This window comes from Diachasma alloeum, unplaced genomic scaffold, assembly GCF_001412515.2.
Source record: "Diachasma alloeum isolate Michigan unplaced genomic scaffold, Dall2.0 Dall_scaffold_00209, whole genome shotgun sequence".
In the NCBI taxonomy this organism is placed as follows: Eukaryota; Metazoa; Arthropoda; class Insecta; order Hymenoptera; family Braconidae; genus Diachasma; species Diachasma alloeum.
This window is the reverse complement of record NW_021680374.1, coordinates 1,383,477-1,394,284: the sequence shown is the minus strand read 5'-3', so window position 1 is coordinate 1,394,284 and position 10,808 is coordinate 1,383,477. Positions and strand designations below refer to the sequence as shown.

Here is a 10,808-nt window from a genome sequence, read left to right as displayed (position 1 = left end):
GAAGAATGCCGTGAAGTATTGATGACTTGAACATGAACACTCCAGGACGAAGTGAGAATTTTTTGGCTCAAGAAATCGTTTCTTTTTTGCGTCAGGAGATGAGAAAATGACTAAAAATCCTAAAAGCTTCGACCGTCGCTCGCTTTCAACGACATTTAGTTCGAAGGAAAGAAATAACATCATCTCCTTATTTCAGACTCTCCTTGTCGTTTCAAGAGTATCATCTCATTTCGAGAAAGAATATTAATTTTCCATTCAGTATCGTACTGCTTTATCCCAAAGAGCGCCGATTTCTCGTCTCAAAACTATTATGAATCCATCGAATACATATGCCACACGAAATGCTTCTGCACTCAACTTCACCCGCGATTTATATTGCAAAAGAAATTGAATACAAATATGAGTGAAAGGAGAAATGAATTAAAAATACGTACTTCATGACTACGACGTCAAGGTCGAGATAAATACCCCCGAATTTCGCGAGGGTAAGGTACCTGAGGATATCAGACATGTGATGGGTCGGCCACCCACTGTTGCTGAGAATCTGCGAACTCCACCATTCCTCCAACGGTGTGTTCTTGACATAATCCTTCATTAAAATCCGCTTGATTTTAATGTTCTTGTAGCTCAACAATCTGTTCACAGTTTCCTTTCCTGTCGCCGAGATAGTCCAGTGATTGGCCACCAACAAATAAACTTGCATTGTTGGGTTTGTCCTGGCCGCCGCTTCCACCGAGCAAGCCTGCCTCGCTGTGAAGGAGAGACCCTCTTTGCTGAAAGGGGAGGTCTCCAGGAAAAATATGTTGTTGGTTCCCTTCACGTCTGAAAGGATATTTTAAATTTTTCCATCTGTCGACGATATTTTCGCACGGAGAGAAATGTTCAGTAAAAATTACGGAACTCACAATTCGCTCACCGATTGTGACGGTATCGTAATTTTTCACAGGATATTCAGATAAAAATGATGGAATGCTCTGGAAAAATTCCGTGACAGTTCCGAAAAATTTCCNATTTCGGCGAAAGTCGACTTTCCCCCTGGAAAAATCCAAGATCTGACACTCTGGCCGNCAAGCCTGCCTCGCTGTGAAGGAGAGACCCTCTTTGCTGAAAGGGGAGGTCTCCAGGAAAAATATGTTGTTGGTTCCCTTCACGTCTGAAAGGATATTTTAAATTTTTCCATCTGTCGACGATATTTTCGCACGGAGAGAAATGTTCAGTAAAAATTACGGAACTCACAATTCGCTCACCGATTGTGACGGTATCGTAATTTTTCACAGGATATTCAGATAAAAATGATGGAATGCTCTGGAAAAATTCCGTGACAGTTCCGAAAAATTTCCTACACGAGAACGATCGCGCGCTTGAGCGCGCATGTTAAAGACAAATCGTGCGGACGGATCTGAATGTTCGACCAATGAAATTCGAGGAATGAGCGTTACGCTACAGCTTACAGTGTATATTCTTTTTAGAATAGGNCCCGGCTAAAAAATTCGATTTCGGCGAAAGTCGACTTTCCCCCTGGAAAAATCCAAGATCTGACACTCTGGCCGTCGTGACCCTTGTGGCCCTTTGACCGACTTTCCCCCTGAAAAAATCCAAGATCTGACACTTAGGCCCGCGGTGAAAAAAATTTTTTTTCAGGTTTTACTTTTTCCCACAAGAGCGATCGCGCGCTTGAGCGCGCGTGTTAAAGCCAAATCGTGACACGAAAACCGAAAGCCGACCGAAGTCGAACACTTGCGGGCGGATCCGAATGTTCGACCAATGAAATTCGAGGAATGAGCGTCACGCTACAGCTTACGGCGTATGTTCTTTTTAGAATAGGAACCATAAATTTCGCTCCGGAATTACGGAAAAGATACGTCATTTTTATTGAATAATTCTCTCCGTGCGTTTAAAATTGATGAACTCATATCGACACCCTAGTTAATTTAATTCAGCGTAATTCTTTTCACCCTTCATTGACCGCTTTCTTTTTTATAAATAAAAATGTTAGAAAATCATTAGTCAAACCCAATTTTTGGGAGTTTTCTCTCGTGGAAACACTCAATGACTCGAGCCGTAAGGGCGCGAGGGCTACTTTGAACGAAATACCTGCTGTTAGGAGTATTTCCAGGAATTCTCGGCTGGATCCTTCCCCTTTGTAAGCTAGAGCTTCCGGTAGATCAACAGATTGTTGGATTTCCTTCATTGTCGAGTTATTTTCCCCAACGGTGGAAGTAGCAATGTAGAACAGTACGAGACAAAAACAAACTCCCAGCGCAATAACTACTCTCGTTCTTTGCATCATAATTTTTGTCACTGCACTTTTGATCGAAGACAACATTTCAGCGAGCGATTCCGTTGATTGTTCCTGGGGTAAACGAGTACTGTGACTTGTACATGTCTATCGTGTCGTTAACGGTGTCATTATGGGATTCATTTCGGAAAGAAAATCTCTTTAGATCGAGCACCACCTATCGAAATTCTTAAAATTTCGTGAACTAATAATAGGAGAGTAAGGAATATTGGAGAAATAATTACGACGTTGATTAAATTGCCATCGCGCGACGTTTCAACAGTGTTAGAGTTGGGTTCTATTTTTTGGAATAAAAGAAATAAAATAAGTACTCGACAATGGTCTCTCGAGTATTTATTTCGTCGAGAGGCCATGACATCTTCGCCATTGCCTCATACCGGCACGGTGTTATGATAACACCATGTGAATATTTGTGGCTTTCAGTGCACGTATATTCTCGATCGATTAATATTTCTTAATTCTATATTGTGATTCTGAAATATGTGCGTTCTGAAATACTTACGTTCGCCCATATTTCAGAATGATTGGGAAATTATGCTCCACTTTTAGGGGCATAACAATAGTTTCCCGGAAATTTCAGCCAATAATTAAGGAGGAACAGGAGCAAGAACAATTTTTTATTGAATAAAGATGAAGAATTCAATTTGACTTTTTCCATTATTTAAAATACCCCGGCCACTATTTTTCTCCACACGCGTGTGTCGTCAACACTTCTCTTTGATCAGACGCATCGAACATTGACGGAATGACTGAATGACTGGGAATAAATTCTAAGTAGCTGTCAGACCGACCCTTATCTAGATTTCCACGAAAGATTCCCGAAAAGTTTCCGATTCCGATGGCTCAAAGAAAATAAATTAATGGAATTGGCCCGGGGGCTAACGGAATAATCGTTAATCTCCAGAGGAACGTCACCGGGGTAATTAACGAAGCCAATGGGAACAAAACTACTGGCAATTCCAATCGTAAGAGTTAAACCTGAAATGAAATGAAATTCAGATAAATTCTAGTTTTAGAAAAAAAATAGTCCAGTCATTTTATCACAAAAAATCCATTTATTATCGTTGAATCACTTCCACTGTTGGCAAAAATGTTTACACAGTAAATTTTACAACAAATTATTCAATTGTCGGAATGAGCGTTGTGGGAAAACATCAGAGCGCAGCGTTTATTATAGAGGATTGAGTTGTGATCCATCACCCTGCAACAAATCTATTGACTCGAGCATGAAGTGCAGATGACAAATGCTCATTCATTAGGACGCTCACACAATGAATCCCCATTACGTTCGCGTCATATTACTTGACGAAGTGTCAAACTTGGGGATTTCCAAATTTCTCCTCTAGTTTTTAAAAATATTTCTTATCTCAATACGTGAGAGTTTTCTTTCTCCCATTGTTAATTCCTCTTTAAAAATTTCCATTCGTCGCTATTGTCAGAATAAATGTTTGAATAAACAATAGATAACAACTAATTGGTAAATTCAACAATTTTGGTACTCAGCATGGCGACCGAATAAAGATAGAAAACAGAGTGTTGAAGTACAGTTACTTTTTTGATTGTCCAGGGGAACATTTTTTAGAATTAATTTACGTCGATGGCACGCACGAAAAAAATTCATAGAAAAACCTAGCGTTTGAAAATTCTATTGGACTTTTGTTGAAATTTCTATTAGTTTATTATTGAGTAGAAAAAGTCAATAGAATGCGATTGTTCTATGTAACTTATTCTCTTCAGATATTTTCTGTCGAATTTCCTCGACTCACTTTTTCTAATTGTAAGTTTTTTCATTCTATTTTTCTTTTCTTCTCATTAAGAAAACCAACTTTAAAAAATTGGAATATTTGAGCCGAGGAAATTCTACAGAAAATATCTCAATAGAATAAATTGTACAGAAAAATCTAATTTTTTTGGCTTTTTCTATAGAATATTTTCTATTGAACATTTCAATAGAAATCCAATCCTTTTTAACGCCAGAAAAAAAGACACATGAAATAAAAAAAATTGAAGTCATCGGGATTCCTCAAATTGAAGAATGTGTTAATAGTCAATTCGCAAGGTTTTTCTATTAAAAAATTCTGTCATCCGAGATGAGGGATGTGAACGCATATGAACCCTTGAAAACATTGTAACGAGCAACTACACGAAATCACTTCTGCAGTTGGATATCTACGTAATTATTGAGCAATGAAATTTACAAATACTGGTGATTTGATTGATAACGTCAACATTGGCATTGTTTGTACTTATTCTCTAGCTGATCGATGAACAGGCGGTAGTCTACAGACATGATATGCTAATACTGTTCGGGTTTTTTAATCATATGCAACAGAAGTGATCTATCTCACTGATATGAATAATACTGGATGAGCGGGCATATTATCTCCAACAATCTCCGGCTAGAATTGAGTACAAAACGTGAATATCCCCTGTCGCGTTGTCATATTCAGCTTGACGATGCACGACGAAAAAATTTAATAGAAAAACCCATCGAATTCGTTAGAAAATTCTATTGAATTTCTATTAAACTTTCTATTAGTTTTTGGCCGATTCCATTGAAATCAGTAGTGAAGCGGTAAACCGAGTTAAGTCGATTTTGACTTTTGATCAGTTTTTGATGAATATCTCAGAACCTAAGAGAGATAGCAAAATTTTTCTCATGACCTTTTTTGTAGAACCAATTAAGAGCTATAAAACGGCTGTAACAAAAATTTTTCTATCTCTTTTAGATTCCGAGATATTCGTCAAAAACTGGCCAATAGTCAAAATCGACTTAATCCGGTTTACCGCTTCGCTACTGAAATGTTGAATAGAAAATATTCAGTAGAAAAAGTCAATAGAATTCAATTTTTCTATATAACTTATTGTATTGAGATATTTTCTATAGAATTTCCTCGACTCAAATTTTCCAAGTTCTTTCGTTTGATTTTCTTGATGAGAAGAAAAGAAAAATATAATGAAAAAACTTGGAAAATTTGAGTCGAGCAAATTCTATAGAAAATATATGAAAAGAATAAGTTATATAGAAAAATCGAATTCTGTTGATTTTTTCTATCGAATGTTTTCTATTGAACGTGTCAATAGAATCAGCCAAAAACTAATAGAAAGTTTAATAGAAATTCAATAGAATTTTCTAACGAATTCGATGGGTTTTTTAATTAAATTTTTTCGCGCGTGTGAGTTTAGAACAGTTTTCCAGAGTGAGTGTAAACCTTGGGACAATATTCACTGGCTACAAGGGCGTATGGCACTTGACTAGGGGGTGAAATGATCTCGGAACTGCTCAGCTTGTTCCAGACGTGAATTGCTAATGCCCTGCGGATTATACTCATCGTTGAGTTCTTCTCCTTCTCGTCGAAATATAACTTCCATTTTTTGTAGTGAATTGGGTAGAATGCTGATGGCGGGTAGACTGTGAAGCCACGGCATCTGTGGGGCGTCATGTCCCGAGCCTGTGGGGACAACGAACGTCACACGAGAGGTTGATTAAGAATCTACTACACCCTTTCGGCCAAAATTCACGTTTTTTTTTCATTTTTCTGGCAATTTATTGAGCGGATTGACACGAAATAATATTCCGTTTTTGCGAGTAATCGTTATTGACGGACTCATGGTATTGCAATTATTTTCCTGCACTTTTCCCAACGTCTTGTGAATTTCTGAAAAGTTTTAGACAAAACGCGGGAAATGATTGCACGATTACTAAATTTCGTGACTCGTTAAGTAATGATAAAGGACAACAACGGTACATTTTTTCACGTCAATCCGGTCAACAGAATCTAGGTCGAATCTTTGTTTGTGTTTGGAATGTCAGAGTGTTGTTATCCGTTTTGTTTGGTTCCTTGGGAACGGAATAATCGATATTCCTCATTTATTTCACTGAAATGGTATTTTCTTGGAAGGGAAAATTGAGTTGTGGTGCGAAATTTTTCCCTCAATTCATCGAGTTCCCGATTGCCCGCAGGGATTCGATACGATGTTTTTTTTATTTTTGCTTCCGAATGAAAAAAATCGAAAACTTGAGATTGAACGATTTTGTAATCGTTTAATCTCAAGTTTTTGATTTTTTAATTCCCGAGGCCCTTTGATATGTGACTACAATAGTGGAAACCCATACTGAAGAAATATCAAATTTACTTCAGTTAAATTAAATTATTGTGGTCATGAACGACTTTTTAACTCCTAAACAAGTCAATTATCAACGGAAATAACAGTATTTAATGGGCTCACGAAGTAGTAATCGTCAGAACTCGACTTTCTACTCTACCGACTCTCAGTTTTCGCGCCACGGAGGTCTGAATATCCGAGATTACCCGTCAACTCACGTATTTAGTGGCGCACAATTTCTGGAGGGTTCTTGTAATGACACCTGGCCCATTGTTTCCCCACACATTGCCCCGGAAGTTCTTCTTCAGGTCTCGCAAACAAGCGTCAGCGATCCTTCGGCCTAAACCAGTCGTTCCGAATCCGAGAACACCAGCGGCCACGTCCTCCCAATCCTCTGCCCCCGCGAAATTCGTGAATTTCTCTAATGACCTGCACACATCAACAATTTCTCATTATTCACTCATTTTTTGTTTCTTCGTAGTCGAGCCGAGTAAAGGACTTCAATCATAATGAAAGTCCATGAATAATAAACAATTGTTTATTATTTATGAATTTTTATTATGATTTAAGTCCTTCAAGCAAACAGAAATGGTGTTAAATTTATTGTTAATAAATTTAACATCATTTCTATTTACTTATTTTAGATATTCAGACGATTTTCCAGTAGAGGGTACGGAGAAATGGCGGGGAAATAGGAATAATATTCAATTTTTTATTGAAACTCTATTGAAATTCCGGAAATTTTTCCGCTCATTCAATCGAAAATATTTTGCATAAAGAAAAAAAAGTGTTCCGATTTACTTAATTAAGTCAAAAGAATATTCAATAAAATCCAGAGAATTCATGTCAAGAAATTTGAATAAATAATGAAAGTCAATTTTTTTTCTAATTAACCTTTTTATTTTTTATAAAAACTGCTGAAAATTGCGCGATTTCACAATAAAATCGACGAGCAATGACTAGAATTTTAGGGGCGATGCCCTCGGCTCCTAATTTCATTTAATTTTCGTTTTTATTTCTTATAGACCCGACATAAAATATAATAATGAAATTAATAAAATCAGCAGTTCAAACTCATCATGACGAAAAGCTTTATTTACATTCCCTATATTTAACAAATCCCTAGAATACCCATTTAAATAACTGAGCAATAGACATTCTCAAATTTTTACTATTTTTTTTATTTAGTTGTTCATTTTTTAAATCAATTCCAATTAAATTTTTGTGTATCGAGGTCACATCACCGGGTACGATCATTAAAAACTCATCGAAATTTATACTGTAATTCAGGGAACTGACCGTAAGGCCGGAAAAATCAATAGTACATAGACTGTCCATGAAATTTTCATGCATTTTTCGTTCCTGTCTGTACAGCGAAGCGTCACAAGTGCATGGAAACAAGGCCGGCTACCCCGAAGAGCCTTTTTACTTTTATGCCCCTTCGCTATTTATATTGCAAATAAAACTCAGCAGAATGGCGAATAACTGAGAGCACACGGAGAGACATTTTTTAGAAAAAATCTAGTGCTAGCACGGGATAAGAGGCGCAAAGTGAAAGAGGCCAGGAAAAAATTCCAGTGCTGACATTCGAAATTTTATTGGAGAAAACGTAAATTTTTCCCCAATAAAATTTCCGGTGTTTCCGTGTTTCTGTTGAAATTTCACAGAAATCCCCAGAAATTTGACCAGAAATCCCGAGAGATTTTACGTTACGGCACAAGAATTTTTCACAGCCGGTGGATTGTGATTTTTTCCAGTACTCGTACTAGAATTTTTCTGGAAAATTTCTCTCCGTCCAGAAATTACTGAAATACGTACGTCGTGACGACGACGTCCAGGTCGAGATAGATTCCCCCGAATTTCCAGAGCGTCAGATACCTGAGGATATCGGACATGTGACTTCTCGGCCACTTGCTCGTCCTGAGAATCCCCGAGACCCACCACTCCTCCAGCGGTGTATTCTTCACGTACTCCTCCATGAATATCCGTCTGATCTTGACGTTCTTGTAGGCCGAGAGTACGGTAACAGTTTCTTTTGTTGGCGCTGAGAAGTTCGAGTGACTGAGCACCAACAAGTAAACTTGCATTGTTGGGTTCATTTTGGCCGCTGATTCCACTGCACACGCTTGTCTCGGGGTGAGGGTGATCCCCTCATCTCCAAAACAGGATGTTTCATGGAAAAATATATTTTTGGAGCCTTTTGGGGCACTTTTCACGTCTGAAAAATGATTTTTAATCAAATTCTCGGAAAATTTATTTATTCATTCATTCATTCATTTATTTATTCATTTATTCATTGCTTCATTTATTTATTTATTCAATGATTCATTTCTTTATTTATCTATTTATTTATTTATTTAATACGAATACGACAGCCGAAGCCAATAATGAGAATAACATAAAATAACAAATGTAATAACGACGGGTAGAAAATAAATAATAACTGGAAGGTGCAGAGAATTGAAATTTCATAAATATTTAATTTGAAAAAACATGAAATTAAATTTCAGTTGAGAAACAAAACATTAAATTTCGAATTTCACTGGGAATTCACTGAAAAATTTGAATGTAATTAGCGAGAATTTCCCAACTTCCTTGAGTTGTCAATAAAAATACCCAGATTTACTGCAAATTAACTGCTTTATTTTTCCGAAACTATAATTAAGCCGAAATTTTTGAACCAAACAATTGAATAAAAATTTACAGCTTTCATTAATTTTTTCATCGAATCGCAATTTTTCAATGAAAATGTTCATTCTTTCATAATAAATTCTATATTGAAATCAAATAAACAATTAATTCAATCCAAATACTCCAACAATAACATCAAACACATCAAGAATAAGACTCTTCATTCGAAATTTTCCTATTCATTCCAATAATTCCATTCTTCTTTTCTTTTCATCAAGAAAATCAAACAAAAAAAGAACGTTTCATCCGAAGGAATTCTACAGGAAATATAGAATATATCTAAATATATTCTGTAGATCAAAATATAAAAAAAAAAAATCTAAATATGTTAAAATATATTGTAATATATTTGAATATATCAATAGAATATATCTAAATAGAATTATCCAAAAAAATAGAAAATTCACTATAAATCCAACAAAATTCTGTCGAATTCCGTGGACTTTTCTCTTAAATTTTGTCACACACGAAACAACGATTAAACTCCTAAAAACTAGTCTTCAATTCCGTACAACCGAATACCCTCGAAAATACCTGCAGTAAGAAGTGTTTCTACGGAGCCCGGCGTCGATACTTCAATATAACAACTAATATCCTCCGGCGGAGTGACAAAGAACGGAGTCATCCTCTGTATCAGATCATTGTTGCTGGTAAAAACAAAAATACCGAGTAGTGTACCCAAGCAGCATCCCACGACAACTCTCTTCCTCATTTTCCTCACAGCAGTTGCAACTCCCCCCCTCAATGACACGAGGAAATCTCTCCCCTCGCGGATGCCATCCGACATCTTCCAGACCCCCGCGATATGATTAATGTCATTCAATCACGCAAAATTTTCCATAACAATTCCCTCAATCAACACTCCACTCGCATTAAATATCAACAATGAATATCCCTTCTGATATGTAGAATGGATAATTTATCGACAAATCTCCTCTTCATAATGTAATACTTATCCTTGAGCACAGCGTTAACATTTTATCAGAACTATGATATAAATAATGATATTCTACACTATTTCGGTGATAAACAGGTTTGAATGTCCCACACTTATTCACATCCTATTGATTTTTGACTCAACGGCTCCCCCCTTTCATTTTCGGCACGGTTGGGGGTTGAATTTCGGGTCGACGTGTCCGATAACTGCGGCGCATTCGAGCGATGAAGGTGGATTAGTTTTGGAATTTATTTACAGCCGTTTTGTATTTTCTTTGGCAATGGGAAAACGCCCCCCTCGGCGCACGTCTCGACTGCATGTTCAACTAGACAGTTCTTTACAGACTAATATGATACTGTGTAATATAGTTCTAGCAGAAGTTTTCCCTTCCCAGGGTACCCCCACTCCACGTGATTCCCACCTGTATCCGTGTCTCCCACTCCTAAAACGAAGGGAAAGATTCTACTGGAAGGCCTATACATACGGTTTACATCCTCCGTTTTGCCCCGGCCGAGGGGGATAAACGCGGGCTGCGCATGCGTCGGGGACTCGTGATAGGGGTTTGAAGATTCTTTCATCCATTCTGTTACATCTCTTCGGGAGATGTGGGTATTGAGCTGTTGCGTGCTGCTTTTTAATCGGAAATACGGGAACGAACGCGGCAATTCGATGTACGATAGGTATTTAATATTTTTTGAGGATTAGATTTGAAAAGATGGGAATAGTATATTTCGTAACGAGTGCAAAAAAGTGTTTTTTGGCGAGTGGGAAGTT

General features: G+C 37.2%; 2 protein-coding genes across 4 annotated transcripts in view; both read right to left on the bottom strand.

Annotated features, from left to right (window-relative positions):
- Positions 1–3,035, bottom strand: part of LOC107036541 (lactosylceramide 4-alpha-galactosyltransferase) — a 5,424-nt gene extending 2,389 nt beyond the window's left edge. Inside the window, exons 1-4 of one of the 2 annotated variants that reach the window (XM_015254572.1) lie at positions 2,802–3,035; positions 2,095–2,353; positions 1,078–1,153; positions 435–746 (exon numbers count right to left, since the gene is read on the bottom strand). In XM_015254572.1, the coding sequence (XP_015110058.1) occupies positions 435–746; positions 1,078–1,153; positions 2,095–2,326 (620 nt within the window). In that variant the 5' untranslated portion in view covers positions 2,327–2,353; positions 2,802–3,035. Of the gene's footprint in view, positions 1–434; positions 747–1,077; positions 1,154–2,094; positions 2,413–2,801 lie in introns of those variants that run through there. The other variant, XM_015254571.1, reaches the window with a different exon arrangement.
- Positions 3,036–5,382: 2,347 nt separating this feature from the next.
- Positions 5,383–10,382, bottom strand: LOC107036410 (lactosylceramide 4-alpha-galactosyltransferase). 2 transcript variants are annotated; one of them, XM_015254355.1, is made up of 4 exons: positions 9,632–10,382; positions 8,225–8,624; positions 6,625–6,835; positions 5,383–5,751 (listed from the first exon to the last, which is right to left on the bottom strand). In XM_015254355.1, exons 1-4 carry the CDS (start codon positions 9,882–9,884, stop codon positions 5,482–5,484), a joined length of 1,134 nt encoding a protein of 377 aa, XP_015109841.1. In that variant the 5' UTR covers positions 9,885–10,382; the 3' UTR covers positions 5,383–5,481. The 2 variants fall into 2 exon arrangements, with proteins under 2 accessions (XP_015109841.1, XP_015109842.1); XM_015254356.1 differs by having other exon boundaries at positions 8,285–8,624.
- Positions 10,383–10,808: the final 426 nt, after the last annotated feature.